At 36.3% G+C, this 18,212-nt stretch overlaps 2 protein-coding genes and 1 non-coding gene across 14 annotated transcripts in view; all 3 read right to left on the bottom strand.

The window, feature by feature from the left end:
• The window catches only part of LOC128895246 (solute carrier organic anion transporter family member 5A1), a 49,166-nt gene extending 34,307 nt beyond the window's left edge, over positions 1 to 14,859 (bottom strand). For 2 of the 3 annotated variants that reach the window (XM_054157679.1, XM_054157677.1), the window contains exon 1: positions 13,044 to 13,620. The gene's annotated coding sequence lies outside the window, so the exon portion shown is untranslated. Of the gene's footprint in view, positions 1 to 13,043; positions 13,621 to 14,797 lie in introns of those variants that run through there. The other variant, XM_054157678.1, reaches the window with a different exon arrangement.
• On the bottom strand, positions 13,985 to 14,056 carry Trnap-ugg (transfer RNA proline (anticodon UGG)). Its single transcript has one exon. It is a non-coding gene; the product is annotated as a tRNA-Pro (tRNA).
• Positions 14,860 to 15,156: 297 nt separating the features above from the next.
• The window catches only part of LOC128895993 (solute carrier organic anion transporter family member 4A1), a 44,945-nt gene continuing 41,889 nt past the window's right edge, over positions 15,157 to 18,212 (bottom strand). For all 10 annotated transcript variants that reach the window (XM_054159082.1, XM_054159085.1, XM_054159083.1 and 7 more), the window contains 2 exons: positions 17,762 to 18,138; positions 15,157 to 17,587 (listed from right to left, as the gene is read on the bottom strand). In XM_054159082.1, coding sequence (XP_054015057.1) covers positions 17,386 to 17,587; positions 17,762 to 18,138 — 579 coding nt within the window. In that variant the 3' untranslated portion in view covers positions 15,157 to 17,385. The remainder of the gene's footprint in view (positions 17,588 to 17,761; positions 18,139 to 18,212) is intronic.

Below are 18,212 nucleotides of genomic sequence, written 5' to 3' on the forward strand. Positions count from 1 at the left end.
TGTTTGGTCCAGAACGCGTCAAGTGTTTCGAAATAATCTTAATTCGGTACTGAAAAGTTGTACAAAGTACGCAGAATGTAATGGAGATCTGTTTGGCACATCTTCCTCAATAAAGACAACAAATTTGTGCCTATTTTTAAGAAAAATTTAAAGGCATAGTTGAATTTTGATGTATATTTATTGAATTATATATGTACCATTTTGTTTCACAACCTTTCCACCTTTTAAGGAATGTACACATGTTATTTGTTTTCAGCTATTCTGATATATTCAGATGCTGTGCCACCTACTAAAAATCGGCATGGACTTTCCAGACAGCCTAATACTTATTATTTCTTTCCTCTTGAATTAATTATTCTTTAGAGTTACAAAGGAATTTAATTTATTTTATGGAAAAAAACTTTTAACGAAGAGGTACAAAGTCTTCAACAAACATTTGACAACATCCTCGCACAGTTAATAATTATCGTTCAAACAAGTGCGTTGTAGAAATCATAGCGTGAAATGCGATGACGTCCGTGGACCCGATTATGCAACGCCTAGAGGAAGAACCGAAATGAAAAGCCGCTGGACACTCTCTCCTATCGATTCGATAACCGATCGACCTTAGCCTCCTTTCACGCTGGAATGGGGAAATCGTCAATTATGGCAAACTTGTACTTTCTCCGTGTGCGTATTACGTGGCCTGTTATATAGCACGTATCCGAACGTAACACATGAACGGTACGGGGAAGCTGGCCGCGTCGATTCAGTGTTACCGTGCGTCTAAATGAAACTCATGAATATTCCTGTTCAACCTTATTTCGTTTCGGGGACGTCGCCGCCGAGGTGATGGAATTCCGTGAAACCTTCGCACAGCCGCCGCGGACGAGGATAGATCTAACAGCTTACGGAGTTTTCTGTTTAGCGAAACCGTCCTGGCGACCCAATTCGACGACTGAACTTGGAACCCGTGAATAGGGTCCAATTAAAGAACTAAATTATTTCAATTTTCGTCTTCCTTCCAGTGGACCCGTGTAACTTTTAAATCACATGCTAATATATCGACATTTTACCAAATAATTTTAGTAGTTTTCGCAAGATGACGTGTACATCTCAATCATATAATGTTTCTGATAACTAATAACAATATTGATGACGATTAGCAGCACTATCAACTTGATATATCAAAGTAAATGCATTGCAAGTTATCTGCAGACAAAAATTATCTGCTGCTGCTGCTGAGGATTAATAGAAGGTGTATGAAGAAATGGTACTTATGAGAAAACATCGTGCATTCGATGATTGAATTAATTTGTTTAATAGAACTATCGTACAAAGTGCATTCGTGCATTCGATGACTGAATTAATTTGTTTAATAGAACTATCGTCGTTCTGCAAACACAATAAACGTTTCAATCGACTATATACCGACTATGAACAGCAAATAAATGTCCTAACACAGATTCGTCCACCATAATAAACAACAATGTCCCCCAAAAAATTTCAAAACTCCAAAAATTAGCCCGTGGAAGGTTAATAGAAGGTGTATGAAGAAATGGTACTAATAAGAAAGCATCGTGCATTCGATGATCGAATTAATTTGTTTAATAGAACTATCGTCATTCTGCAACCACAATATACGTTCCAATCGACTATATATCGACTATTAACATTAAATAAGTTTCCAAACACAGATTTCGTCCACTATAATAAACAATAATGTACCCCAACAAATTTCAAAGCTCCACGTGTTTAATTCTGAATACAAAAAAACCTGCATCAAGGTTGGATGATCCTCAATCATAGATTGAACGACAGTGGTTGAAAACCTACATACTAGAATACGGGAAAAGCAAAGCTAATCTCGTAGCTAACAGAATCCCGTAGCTCAAGCGAATAGTGTAATCAAACACGAAGCCTGTCCTCTAGCTGAGCGACTAATGTAATCAAACGCAAAATGTATGTATTATCTATACTCACTCACTTCCGTTTGTTTACATCTAAAAGCGAAAAAAGAAACCAAAATGGTTTCCAACCATAAAAAAAAAAAATTTGAAATCATCTATGGGCAAAGTCCAAAAGTTACGTAAAACTGCTCCTAACTATGCCGGACCATCGTCATCTTCACGCCAACGCGGAAGCGTTTCCCATTCATCGGATTTCAGCCTCGATTCAGTCATGCGAGCAGTGCCGGATGTTGTTGGCGGTTCGAAAAAAAAGTTCTATTCACCGTGCGACAAGCGGCGAGGACTGGTTCGGAACGGGTCATCGCGCAAAGACATGGGAGGAGTTTGCGAGAGACCCAGTTCAGGTTGTCTTGAGGCTAATCACGAGTAATTAACCGAAACGAGGTTAGGATATTAAACTCACGTGGATCGCGGCTCGCATGACGCAACGGCGTAATGCTTTCCGTGTGCACACGTGTATCTGGAACGGGGTACGCTTCCGAGAGCACGTCTCGAGCAATTTATCAAGAATTTTTACCGGCGATGGAACGCGCTTCGATGGGAACGCGTTGGAGACACAAGAGGAACGCGGATCGATGAGAATTTGGTGCGGACTGGCTTCATTCCCAGGAATTTTTGCGCGAGGTAAATTCACGTTGGGAATTTACAAACTTGGGCAATAGAAAAGTAATAGTGAGAAAAATGTTTGTTTTACGAGTTCGATGGAACAGAGGCGGGGAGATTAACTCTTTGCAATGCGAGCTCGAGGCTCCCTGTCGATAGGTAGGCGAGCAGATGGTGGGGATACTTACGCGACTCTTGGAGAAGACTCATCGTATTTGCCAAAATTTACGAATGCTTTTCTATACATTTACAGTGGGTGTAGAAAGTATTCGTACACCGACCAATTTCCAAAGACATTCTACATATTCTCGGAAATCTCTAGAATAGATAGATTACAAAAAAAAAAAAAAAAAAAAAAAATTAGCTATTTATGTAAGTTGCGAAATTAACAAGAAAAAAACAATTAATCGATAGAGATGTTGAAGCAATAAATATTCGCACAACTGTTTAAAACTACTTTACTGGAAATATGATGTTTTCTAATTCGTACAGAGCAATAAACTAATGTGTTTACGTTACAAACTCTACTGTAAATGGTTCGTCATAAGAATCGTATAAATACTTATTGCTTCTATACTTTTACCCACTTTTCGCATATTTTTTTGTTAATTTCACAAATTACATTAACTAGTAAATGTTGTTTGGACTATATCTATCTTCGAGACTCCCGAGAATATGTAAAATATCATTGATTACAAAAAAAGAAGTTAAGAAACTACAATTTCACATAAAAGTTTTTTGGGAAATTGATCGGTGTACGAATACATTCTACACCCACTGTAAATGATATTAATTGAAATAACATGTTACTTTATTTTCTAATTATTTCAAATAATGCTGATAAAAGACGATTTCAAACAAATATCTAAATAATTCCACATTTGTAATCCAAATTCGAGAAGAAATAAACATACTGATATTATTGCAAGATACAGAAACTGACCAGTCTGTGTTAAACCTTATAATTTTGAGGATTAAATTTGAAATAATAGCTATTATTCCAAATAGTTTTCAGATAAAATTTGCTTCATTTGTCAATAAGACTAGATGGACTCTTGCATGGATCTAAATAATTCCACATTTGTTATCCAAACTCGAGAAGAAATAAATATACTGATATTATTGCAAGATACAGATACAGAGACTAGTCAGTGTTAAACCGTAAGTGTGTTAACAGTAAGTGTTAAACCTTATAATTTTGAAGATTAAATTTGGAATAATAGCTATTATTTCAAATAAAATTTGCTTCGTTTGCCAATAAGAATAGATGGTCTCCCTCTTGATACCTAAACGACCACTTCCGAGATTCTGGATACCCACAGCGCCTTTTAGACAGGATTCACCGTACGTTCGATACATTTTCGATACAAATTCTGCAGAATCTTTCAAAATAACACTTTCTATCGAACCGTTTTCATGTATCAAGGCCGAAGTGCATCAGAAACCGATGCAGGAGTCTCTGAAGCGTATCTCTGTTTTGATTACTCGGTTCGTGAGCTTCCAAACGAACAGGAGCTCGGTCGAGAGTGAAACGCGAGATTGCTATAGAAGAATATCCCAAACAGTCGTTAATTACGATTCTTCGGCACTTGGTGAATCGAAGCGCAACAGTTTCAGCGCAGAAGAGGGCAGGCGTCGAATCGATTACCCGACGTGAGTATTTGCAAACTGCGAGAAACATTCTCGGCCGCGTACCGAATAATTTATCCCGCGTCCGGTGGATTTACCAACGAGCTATAGAGAGCGCGATGGCTTTTACGATTTTAACGGAGCTTTTCGTCACCGACCAGCGGGTTATCGACACTGTGATGGGGGCTACTCTGTTCGAAAAATTGCAAAAGCTTCGTTCATCTCGACTGTCTACTTCACATTGATTAAATCTATTTGCTTAGCTAGACTACGGTTGCTTATGCATTTATGATGTAAACTAATATAATAAGCACATGCTAAACATAACCAAACTGCACTCATGCAAAATGAAATAATAATCACGTGATATCTTAACGACAAAATTCACGTATTGATTTCAATACTTGTACTGCAAAATTACGCTTTACTTATGTATTAATATGTATTTAAATCTTGAAACAAAAATTCTTGAATTTTGACTACAACTGCGCGTAGCCTCTTAAGACGAGGACACTCGATTCCTTCCTGTTCATTTTCCGCGACTACAACCGTAATTGTGTTTCTCCGCGCGAGTGGAAACCGTTATTCCCTTCGCTGTAATGTGTATCCGCGGTGGCTTGTGAAAGGAAAAGTCTGCGTTCCCTGAGCGTACTCGATTCCATAAAAGAGCACAGCCCTTGAAATTCTTTCTTGCAGCTTGGACCGATCCTTGTGATCGTATCCTACCGCAGGAAGATAGGCGTCAGGCTCGTAGGCGTCCAGTCCTTCAGGAAAACAGCAAACACATCCACTTGTTTCTAAACGACGATCGCTTGGAATAATAAATATATTCTGCGTGAAACAACTGAAGCAACGTTTCGAAAAATACAGTTTACGAGATCGAGACAACTTTCGCAATGCACACTTCATGCACTGGATTCGTGTTTTACTATGCTTCGGAGCTGCAGAGGAAGCAAAACCTGTTTTCTTTATTGAGAGAAACGATGATGGTTTACGATCGCGTTACGGTTACGTTCAAGAAACCGTGCTATGATACGATTTACAAATCGTGATGACTTTTAGGAACGTATCGATTCAAACTTCACGATAATTATTACTGGACGGTCATCAAATTGGGTTTTAATACAAATCCATATTTTTATATACACAGATGGAGAATGGAAATGGAAATTGGAGTGTGTTTTCTGTTCTAAATTATTTAACGTGCATTGTATTTCTTATATTTTATGTTCTATGTATTTGTGTGCATCCTTGTATTTTTTTTGTATATTTATAATCATGAATATTTCTGCTTGAATTTTCAACCAAATTCAAATTTATTTGAATTATTCTACTATGCAGAGTAAATATAAACATGTAGAATAACACTACATTGTTATATTTTTATAAGGTAAATACCATCATAAATTGTATCGATCGTGTACAACGATTATAGGACACATAACACAAAATATTCTCCACTAAAGCAAGCTTCTATTCTCAGTAGTTTGTACCAAAGAAATTGAATGGGTTTAGGCGGCTGGTTCAGGCAACTCTCTCCTACTTAACGATGCCATTAGGACTTAAAGACTTTGTTTCAAATATCGAAACGAGTATTATTTCTGAGCGTTGACGAAGTTACGCGCTCATACGGCCCTCGAAAGCGATTCGACGGTTTTTCAAGGCAATAGTCGCGGCCGTCAGCTTTTAATAGTACTAATAAAACTGACTCGTCGACACAAATACTGCATGAACGAAAAATACACCGTGTCTTATTTCCAGAAACGAGGAGACAGCGATAAATATTATTAGAGCCTGCTTAAGCTTTCAAGACTTCTATTTAAAAAAAAAAGACTATCAATTTCTACTTTGCAGAGGGAGACTACACGCGCACAAAATGAATCAATCGAATTAAGACATTAGTATGCAGAGGTAAAATAAATTAGAATATCATTTTATTTATATTTGTAGCTATGCAGAAAAAATCTATTAGCAAAGCAAAAAATAAACACACGAAACACTACATTAAACAGAGATTATTTAAACACGCATTAGATAATTCAATTGAAACTGTGTCAACTGTATTAAACGTAAGATTATGTATTTAAGATTGTTATGCTTGCATTTTCAAAGTGTCAAAATACAGCAGTTAGTACACACATGGCCATACATGTTGATCTCGTGTGTGTAATCTAACAATAAGTGGTTTTAATTTACAACTACGTGTGACTTTTTACGTCGTCATTTATGGCTTTCATTGTACCAGGTATCCCGATCACTGTTCACTTTTCGTATTCGATATTATTTGGAAACCAGAAGATTTTTCAGGGGTAATTACGAGTGACTGATAAAAAAAAATAAATAAAAATAGATGACGTAGCTTGTTGGTAACGATATAAATTAAACGTAATTATTACCTTGAAAAAGTCTAGAAAATTATAGTGTCGGATATATTCAAACAGTTCCCAATATTTCACTCCAAAGAACATTCGTTTATAACGTAAAGCACAATTTCTGCTAGGCGCGTGCACGAGCAATAAAAAACACAATGAAAACACAGTAAATACCCATGGGAAACGATTGTTCATTCGTGTTTGTTTACCAAACTATCATAAAAGAAACTTATGAAACTATCATAAAAAAAAAAGTTACGTACACAACGTGTCCGTTACAAAAGCATTATAAAATGCTTTTTAAACACTACTTTTATCATCGTGGAGAAAACACATTCATTCAATAAATATGAATGCATTGAATAAATATAAATGATTATAAATCTAGGCTGATTTGAATTACTAATAAATCTATCGTTTTTATAAATACAAATTCGTTTATCGTGGACAAGTGAAACAGTGATAAATAAAGGATCCCGTTACTTTTATGGACAATCAGTTTCCTATGAATGAAAATGTAAAAAGAGACGTATACATTATTTATATCAACGAGCAACATCATAAGCGTGTAAGTTGGCTTCCATACTTTTTGCATTGCAAATTATTCGTTACAACGTACACGTACTCTGATTGTTGCCCCGCGTAATTCAATTATCGCACGGTAATCGTGAAAAGTAAATTCCTTGGTGGACAGATGGTTCGCGTGTAAACGTCCGCGAATTTTATAGCCGTCGGGAACTCGTATATTCCCAGCATCGAATGACAAGGATTCTCAGAAGCGAAAAGAAAGGGACGGATTCGTGTTTACGTTCAATTTTCTGGGACGCAGGAGGTCACTGGTTTTCTACAGGGTCACTATTCAATTCTATGTCGACAGATTTGTGAATCAACGGAAGGAAAATTTTTTCTTGCTAATATAATTGGTACGCATCTACAGTTAGTGTAATAAATATTCGCACAGGTTCAAATTCATACAATTTAAAATAAAACTAATAAGAAAAGAAATGAGAGGCTAACATTAAAAGTTCATTTAAAACTTTAATTTTCGCAAATTCTACTTTAAAAATATGTAGAAATGTTGGTTAATTATTTCTTCCCCTAAAATTTATTAATAAAATAAATACACGAAGTTTTATTTTGAATTCGTTTCTGTACGAATACTTATTACACTGACTGTATGATTAGTTCCACAAGTTTTTGAACGTTGTCCAAGATAAATTCCAGGTCGTATAGTGAAGATAGTTTGTATTCCTAAAGAACGAAATTTGTGTGCAAGCTGCGTGGACCGCACTGTTTTTACTGCTGAAGAAGCCTCGATGCTGCTTCTGCAAAGGGCACCGAGAGTAGTGAGTGATGTTTATTCCTAAAGAAGAATTGTTCAAGAATGAATTTTATTATACCACACATGTTCGAAAGAACGAAATTTGTGTGCAAGCTGCGTGGACCACAGTGTTTTTATTGCTGAAGAAGCTTCGATGCTACTTCTGCAAAGGGCACCGAGAGTAGTGAGTGACCACTTGACTAGAGGGCACCGGTAGACACTTGCTTGCTTGGTTTTTTTAAGTGCGTAACTGTCACTTCAGTTATTGCACTCATTCCATATATCACAATACAATTATTTCTATTTTTTCTGACATTACTTTGCCTTGCATAACTCCTTAATTTTGGCTTAGTTTGCGTTATCGTAACTCTGTACATTACATTTACGTTAGTCTTGTGTTTTGTACACGTCCGTTGGGGCCCACTGGCCCCCATCAAGCTGGGCTACCACCCCGGGGTTGCTAAGCCCGTACTGTAGCTGCACACTTGCATGCTTACAGCCTCTGAGGGCCACCGGTAGACACGGATGAGTATACCTGTACATAGCCGACGGAAACGGCACGTGTGCATCGTCTATTTCTTTCTAAATTGCTATCCAAGTTTATCGAACTCAATATATATATATTCGGTGAAGTGCCACTCAAGGACCACGGTTTCTTTATGCACTCGGATTACGGGTTCGAACGTGCATATAATATTATTTTCGAATATAATGGTCTTCACTTCGAATAGTAATCGCTATTTGTCGAAGGGAATTTCCATTGATGACCGGTATAATTTCGTACGTTTTCAAAAAGAGAAAGAAAACTGCGAAATCTACGATAACTTTTACGTTTATCGGTATTTTTTTGATAAGATTGACAACGATTACACTTCGCAGTGATTGGAGATTTTCTACTCGAATGTTTATTCGAAATGGCAGGGAGTATAAATTTTAAAGAAGATAAACGATGATTAAAAATCGTCTCTCTGTCTATGATGTTCGTTAAAAATTCATGCAAACCGCGCGTATTTGTATCGTAATTTTTCTTTCGCTGCGAAGATCCGAAAGTTTCTCCGCTTTCGCTCCTCGGGCAGGCGTAATACTCGCGTTTCGTTCCCGTCATTCTTCCTAATATATTACCAGACTTCCCAGAGTGAGATATCCGCTCCATGGTGTAGAGTAGTTCGTCCCGTAAAGACAGAACTTTTTACGAGCCCCGTTGCCCCTAACTTCACAGACGCGATGCGCGTTGGGTTGGTCAATAAATTCGTTTGTAAACTGACAACTACTTACAGCGCAACGGAATCAACTTTTCCACCGTCGCAGTTTCTCAACGTTATCCAGGGAATAACTAAATATGACTAAGAAATGCTAAGAATACTACGAATTCGTTATCATTACAAATGCGACGAGTCGTTTAAGTGCGGATAAATAATACAAAAAAGAAAAGAAAAACTTTTATTTAAAAGTTCTGGGCATGTGGATTTTTTAAACGTGGACCTCTAAAAGCAATTTTATCCACTCTAGAAACCGGATTGGACCCGAACGCGAAACCCTATACTCGAATCTTGCGCGCCGGGCCAACATGGCGTTTTTACCATCGGTTAATTACCGGCGCACAAAAGTCATACCGTAACAGCTGCCTCGAAATGAACGTGTCTAAAGAACGCAGCCACCCTTTGTTTCGAGTACCAACGATCGTATGCCACAATGGTCACAATATTGGATAAAATTTAGAGGCAAATATATTTGTATATAAAAATTCATTTCGATCATCGGAAGATCAGATTCACAGAGAAAAATATTTTTACTTTGTATTTCAAATATTTGTCGAAAACGAACATATAAATACATGAAATATTTGAAACTACATCTCTACTATTAGGTTGTCCCAAAAGTTTCTTTCGCTTTATTAATAAGTAATACATGCACAATATTTTATGTTTTATGTTACATTACTGAATTGTGTACGATTCACTTTGTTCCATTACTGTTACAACATGAATATCTATGAAATTAGATCGTCTATTTATATAAACACGACCACATCAAATAATTGAGTGCAACTCGCGAAAGAAACTTTCGGGACAACCTAATATTTACAAAGTCCTCCGAATAAAATACTATCTCTATATACTTATTGCAAGGAATAAACGGTTTCAATTTAGTAACGCGCATGATTTCAAAGACAATGGACTGTTTACTATTGAAACGATACTCTGTATTTTATTTTTATTTTACGTTTTTATATTTCATTTCACTGTTTTCATTTCCTGAATGGATAGTAGGTGTACATATCGATCGACGTTGGTAAAACTGAAAATCGAAAGTAAGCGTTCGAAGTTCAACGATAATGGCATTGATACGAAGAGCTGACGAACACAAAGAGCGAGACGGCCTGGCGGAAAATGGTATCATGCTTACAACGAAGCACAATGGTCAATTACAAGTTAAATGAACAAAACTGTGAAAGAAATTCTTTGTCTTTCTGGCATTAAAGTTTTATACTTGCTTGCCCGTTATTTTGGAAAACATCGTTTATCTCAACAATTAAGGTAATTTTACTTACTTTTTTTTTGTAATAAAAATTAGTCATTTTCATTTTTTTCCCACTATTTTTTAAATTCTGTCATCCATTTCTAAAATTGACCATACGATGATCAAACGCTGATGGCTGACCATCATTGTTGGTCTAATGTTCATGTGTCGTAGCGCGACTAATTAAGCCGCAACACCGCGTCATCGGACCCGTTAATTGGTACAACGATTAAAACCATGGACGGACGCGAGGTATCGTTTTGCATAGGACAAGGTCAGAGTCCTAAGGACTGCAGCACCGCTCGACGACAGCAGGATTCCTTTCCGCCGATAGATTCTACGGATTGCCAACTGCGTAAAGTATGAAGAAAGATGTAATCGATTCCTATATTCATTATGCACACTGTCTATATATCAAAAAATACGAATGTTAAACTCTACGAATGACGGTATCTACTAAACGAGACAGGTGAATTATTAAATACAAGATAAATATATTTCTACACTTATTAATATAAGCACAGTATTCGTACACCGATCAATTTCCAAAAAAACTATTTGAAATTGTAATTTATTAACTTTTTCTTTTATAAACAATGATATTCTACATATTCTTGCAAATCTCTAGAATAGATATAGTACAAAAAAAATTAGTTATTTATAGAAGTTGCGAAATGAACAAGAAAAAACAATGAATCGACAGAAATACAGAAGCAATAAGTATTCGTACAAGTGTTAAATTTTTACCATTTCAAATTTGCATTAATTTATAATTAATTAATATATCGTGGGTTTTCCTTTTGATTTTATAATTACTACAAATCTTCTAGCCATATTAAGTTAATTGTCATAAATGTCGATTTTATTCGGAGTAGGAACTTCTCTCGTTCCTTTATTAGAGCATTTTTTGTCTTTTTTACTGGAAATTCAATGTTTTCTAATTCTCACGGAGCAATAAACTGATATGCTTATGTTTCAAACTCTACTGTAAATTGTAAAAATAGCTATTTATGTAAGTTGCGAAATTAACAAGAAAAAAACAATTAATCGATAGAGATGTTGAAGCAATAAATATTCGCACAACTGTTTAAAACTACTTTACTGGAAATATGATGTTTTCTAATTCGTACAGAGCAATAAACTAATGTGTTTACGTTACAAACTCTACTGTAAATGGTTCGTCATAAGAACCGTGCGAATACTTATTGCTTCTATATTTCTACCAATGTTTCGTATTTTTTTATCAATTTCGCGAATTATATAAACCAGTAATTGTTGTTTGAACTATATTCTAGAGATTTCTGAGAATATGTAGAATATCATTGATTATAAAAGAAGAAGTTAAAAAACTACAATTTCACACAAATGTTTTTTGGGAAATTGATCGATGTACGAATACATTCTACACCCATTGTACATTTTTCTACCCCTTCATCTCTAGATTGTAGCTCCTACTTTGGAAAACACTGCTTTAGGTAATGATAGATCAGATTGTTCGGGGCCAGTGTCGAGGTCACTAAGTATGTCCATCAGTAACCTCGAGTTTACGTGAAATAACGCGCAATCCGTTAATATTATTCAAGCAGGGATTCCCGCTATTTACTATAAAGCAAATATGATTGCCAAACGCCGAGATAGTAGATAGGAGAAAATAGCGCATGCAAGCATTTTCCACATAAAAACGTACAAGATAACAGAAACGGAGCATGTCAACACTTGAAACAGTTTTTAGAAACGCATAATAAAATATCAACGATTAACTACAGCCTCGTTCGCCGACTCGCACTCTTTCGCCGTGGTTCTACAACATGTAGCAATTCTCGTATCCGTGTTCTGGCACTGTTTTTTACATGGGAAATAACGTCGTCAAATTAAAACAAAATAAAATACGAAAATTGCTCTGCCAACGTCGGGGTTCAAGACCTCAGGTACAAATACGGACGCTGGGATGATAACGTTATCCATAGAATTATGGCACAGCTGTGTTTGCGCGTAAACACGAAGGAAACATTAACGAGACCTCGTCCGCAGAAGAAGATTAACATTTTCGAGCCGACGTGTCTGTTGCCAATGGAAGCCAGCAACACCGAAAGGCTCCGTTTGCGATGTTTACCATCGGCGCGCACGTATACTGCGTAACAAAGATAAAAATCTGAGAGAGAAGTACGATCCTCCAGTGTCTTGTTATCTACAAAGACAGGTCACTCGAGTTCGAGAGTTCCGTATGCAAGAAGAGCAACCAAAGATAAACGCACGATAGGAATCTTTCTCAACGGACGATACCTGTCCAGGAATCTCGCTGAAAGATTACGAAAAGTTTCTTTTGACCTATTTCCGAAGATGCTGCACTCCGTACCCCCCCGGGAGTTTTCGTGATTTGGAGAACGATTCGCTCGAGATCGAATCGTCTCGAAGATTCGTTTCGTAAAAATTCGGACAGATCTTTTCCCTGGCTCTCGTTCCGCGGGCCCGGAATCTTGGAAAGTGGAATTCCGCGAAATTTTGTCGTCACCCGACGTAGACGTGTACGTTTCAGGTAAATCGAAAAAGGTCACTTGGCTCCACGGTTAGGTTGGAAGTTTCGTAGCACGCGTAAACGAAGGACTCGAGAGAAGATGGGTGATTAAGTGGAATCTGTCGTAAACTCACCGAAAGGACGCTCGAAGCACCTCACGAAACTCCTTTGTATCCAGGGCAGTGAAAAATCCTCGTGGTGACACCGCGATTACCGAGTTTTGCATACATCTAAACACACTCATTAACACCAGCCGAGCACTAAGAACGAATTAACCGCGCACGCTTGCCTTGACCTCGCGATCTGACCGGTAGATCGGTAAGGATTTCACGAAAATCACATTGATAGCGTTCCGACCGTCAGCTTGCTTCGGAGATCATAGACCAGCTGTGTTTTTGCCCGACCATTGAGGATCCCGTGCATGCGCATTATCCTCGCCGCCATTTTGACTTTCTCAAGAGTAGGGAAACACACCGCGCGCTATTTAAAGATACATTAACCACGTGTTACACGAATTTTATTTTACCCTACCCTGAACGACAATTATTTCTTCATTATTTATACTGACCGTATAGTCTTAATTATTTCTGCTTATTAATATTCAAACTAAACTCTGATACTGCTATTCTAGCCCTTGGAATGACGATTGAAAATAATTAAAAGTCGATATTTGTATAACAAAGAAATTTTCTGTTTGTAGGTTTTATCACCTAATAAATATATCTACTCGTTTATCGACATATTTATCAATTAGATGTACATGCCTCATACTGTAAAATCTTGTATCACGTTTCCTCCTTCACTTCATGACTAATACGAATTTAACATCAATATTCACTTGAATTTTGATAATAATTGCGAAAGTTAGAGAATGCTGTGTATTTAATGATAATTTCATTGTTTAGATAAAGATGTGAGCGATCTAATTATGAATCAGAATCAAATGTTCGTAATACAAAATTTTCAGTTTTTTTCATTCGTTCATTTGCGTAGATTCTTTTTTAATGATTTCGTTGTATTCAATTATAATAAAAAAATAAACATTGTTCCAAAACCTTACCAATGTAAAAAAATCGGGCCCCTCCGGGATTTGAACCCGGGACCTCCTGCACCCAAAGCAGGAATCATACCCCTAGACCAAGAGGCCTGATGTTAGAACGTTTAATAATTTATTATATTAACAACAAATTAAATGTTAACAATGATTTGAAAATGCAATTATGTGGAGATATATACAATATAATAATTAAGTGACAACAGAATCTGTTGGTCAATATTCAACAAGATATAAAATAGTATGACGAAACTTAGTACTAACGTATACATTATTATACATTACGCATAATTGTTATACAAAACTAAAATCTTGAACTTTTACGCATGCAAATGCATAAATATATAAAACTACCTTAAAAATCTTTTTCAACTGAATATACTCAGCGAGTAAGTACGAGTACGACTATTATAATCATACCAGAGGAAAGTTATTTGGTCAACAGAACTATATTTTCAATGCAGCTGATTGTTTATATGAAATTAAATGAATTAATCTACAGATCAGTGTGAAATAAATTGCAAATTCGGTGCAATTTTCAACAAAACATCCAAATTTGTTGTGGAATAGTTTTCACTACTGGTCCTAGATGACGCTATCTATCAGTATTTGTTGTAGCCTACTTATATTTTTTCTTTATTTACATATAAACATAATTTTACACCATGCTAAGCAAAGAACGATAAATGAAATAAAAGAACGATAAATTGAGCTCATAACCTCTTACAGACTAGAACTTGTCCAAAATACATTTTTTCAGTAACGATGTAACAACTGTAACTAATTGGTTTAAAACCTTGTTGTACAAAATAAGGGTTGAAAACTATGACTCACCTGAATTTTAATGTGACATAACTCGTAATTAAGGGTTAGTTAATATTAAATGCAATAGAATAAACCGTTTGAATAAATTGTTCTATCGAGAAACGCGACTGGTGGCTCCACCTAGCGTCTTAAGTGAGAATAGCTTCACTAGCAACTAATACGTATTCCCGCCTGTTCCCGCCAAGTGAGATAATCAAAAGTGTGAATATATCGTTTATTGAAAAGCACTTGTACGATATAACTTTTCCTGTGGTAAGTTTTTGTATTTCAACTTTGTAAAATTCAATTATTTCGGATGCACAATGCTACAAACTTCATGACAGGTTCATATAACCCATTACAAAAGCTACGAGAGAATGAAACTTGGGTAACGTATCGTACTGTCTTTATTGGCGACACGCGTAATAAACGTGTTAGACATATTATTCTTCCATAACAAAAATAATTACAATTAGAAATCGCACAAAATGCATCATATCAAATCCATGTAAACGACACTTCATGATACGCTCATGTATTTGTACATTTACACAAATGGCTACAACAAGCGTTCTGCTTTCAAAGTTCGCTACGATTATGAAAAATCTCCGATAAGAAATTTTACGACCAATCAGTGTTTTTACATGCTTTCTTGTATTAGAAAAGTGATTTTGAAAGATTCATTCTTGTTATATGTGGTGTCATACGAACGTTACTTTCTAAAAATCTTTGAATTGATAATTCCAACGCGATCGAATATCTTCAACTTTATCTTTCCTTTTATAAATAAGATAAATGAAATATTTTGTCAAATATGAAAACTTCGTGTAGTATAAAACCGCTCGGTCGAATATTCCTTGCATCCGTGAATGAGATATACATACGTTAAAGATGATACAATTACTCGTGTTACACATTCTTGCAATTACTGTATCTATTAGAAATATTAGTTTACGATAGAGGTTGTTCGATCATCTCGAAACACTAATTTCTTTACAAAAACAACGACAATGCACATGCGTCACATCGACCTCGTAAAAGAAGAACTCTTCTACAGATGTCACTGCGAAGCAATAATTTATCTGGTCATGGTAACCATGATATAGTATTGATGCAAATTTTAATTTATTTGCACTTATATAAAGGTTTTTATATGAAAAGTAATTTCTTCAGTAATAAAACACTATTTTTTCATGTTGATACTTGATATGAATTTTTTAATTCACTTGGGGAAAACTAAGCCAGGACTTGCTAGAAAAGCCTTATGGAAGCTTTATTACCATAGGTTAATAAATTACTTCTCATATACAAATCAATTATATTGTATAAATACAAAGAATATCAAAATTGAGGAAAATTGTCTTTATCCTAAACGTCGACTATTATTATCCACGATAAATACACTTCTTTGAGATTAATTGACCATGGGTAAATACCAGGATTATAAAACACTGTTATATCTGTTGAAATCACATTCAGTTTGGATATAGAGGGCGATATGATTTTACAATTACAGGTAAATCTGGTAGTTTTTCCTTTGATCCATTTTCAACAGCAACTATTAATTTCTACACAATATTACGGCGAGCGTTGTGATATATTAAGCTTATATGCTTAATTAGTGTTTTCTAACGATATCAAAATCTAACGAATCAACTATGAGAAATATGATAGTAGCTTATAACGAACGTCAAAAGGGACTACAAGTGCACTTGCCCATTATGTTTCGTAGTTGGTTCCTGTAATTTTCTCGTGAAAAACAAGAATATATTTTTTCTTCGATTCTCCATACGGTATTAAAAAACATTATCTCGTTCTTTACAACGGTTCTGGCAGTGAGTGGCTCTTACACAGAGTACCTTACTTAACGCGAATCATATAAAGGTAACTGTACAATTTTTAAATAATTTTTGATACTAATAAAGGCTCCCTCGCGCTTTGTCGAGTATTCGTGCATCCTCCTCCCATGACTGTGCAAAGTCTGTTTTCATTTATGCTTCGGCAATCGAGAATTAAGTATACCGTTTACAAATTATCGTCTTACGAATAAAATACCATTTTCCCCATGATTATAAACAATTTGCCCTAGGAGATAAAAATATTAAATAAATACCCGGCTATTTGCTCTACATCGTACTTCCTCCTAACTAAACTACGTAATATAGACAGATATTAAATACATTCAACTATGCACTAAAAATATCTTGGATAACCTCTCAGTAAAAAAAACAAGTGTCTACCAAGAGTCGACACCCATTCGCAATCCTTTATTCTATGCTTTCGTAAAAGCTCTCGTCGTTGTCGATATCAGATTTCACCTTAACTGACTAGCAGACACAATCATCAAAGTGTTTTTACACCTTGCCCCTTGTAATTTTATCTTCATTTAAACATTTAGTAAACCGTTTCGTTATGCATATCTGGAACGAAATCTTTCAGATAGAGTTACGCCTAACAGGATTCCATGTCGAGAGTAGCCACGCGGTAGTTCGGGATAGATGACCTTGAGCGATCGATTTAATGTACTCGCACTATTCGCGCGCGTTATTCAAAAGTTCTCAGCGGATCAAGTTCATTTGAAATGTTTTCACAGTGAAACAAACGGAATGTGGTATCGTTTATGGTTCGATTATGGGATTTATCGTTGCAGGTGTAATTGGCGTTTCGTGGGATGTGTCGTTCAGCACTAACGTCGTCGTGGGTTCTTCTCGTAAATTCTGATCGGCTCCCTTGCCACCTGGGGGAATGTACGTCCACCACGCCAGGAAGAAGAAGAGGAGGGAAGCTGCCTTGCCGATGAAAGCCAGCGCGAGCATGTACCTGAAGAAAAAGGTACTATTAGTTACAATATTTAAAACCAAAGTACCTGAATATCACTTTGAATATGTGTAGCATATACATATGTATTCGGATATTTAATTTATTTTTTCAGCAAGAAATATTTAGTTTGCAAAGAAAAGGTGTAAATTAATTGTTGTATTCGGTCGTTCAAACCTGCTCATGTATAAATTGTCGTAAACCAGACAAGCGCCCCTGCCTTCGCAGGTCTCGTTCCATAAAATGCAGGTGTCGTCTATAAGAGCGCCAAACACCATTGGCGCAGGTATGGTGCCTAGGATCCTCACTTTGATCCACTGTATGCCCAAAGCGAACGATCTCTGGTCGTCCCGAACCACACGAAGCGTTGCGGACAACGCAGGCATAGTGCAAAGGAACGTTATGAACATGTTGCAGAAAGCTAGGGCGATGAACAGCCACAAATAGGAGCAAGCTGTGCTGCAGGTCGTGTTGATGGCCTCGTAGCTGATTATGTTGTCTCCCGAAGTCATATTCATAGGCGGCGCTCGTATGCAGGTGCACTCAGAGTATACCTGCAAATTAAGGATGTAGACAAATTAGAGCTGTGGTGGCTGAATAATAGAGACACGAGTTATATGGTATTAGT

This window comes from Hylaeus anthracinus, unplaced genomic scaffold (assembly GCF_026225885.1).
Source record: "Hylaeus anthracinus isolate JK02 unplaced genomic scaffold, UHH_iyHylAnth1.0_haploid 5, whole genome shotgun sequence".
NCBI lineage: Eukaryota > Metazoa > Arthropoda > Insecta > Hymenoptera > Colletidae > Hylaeus > Hylaeus anthracinus.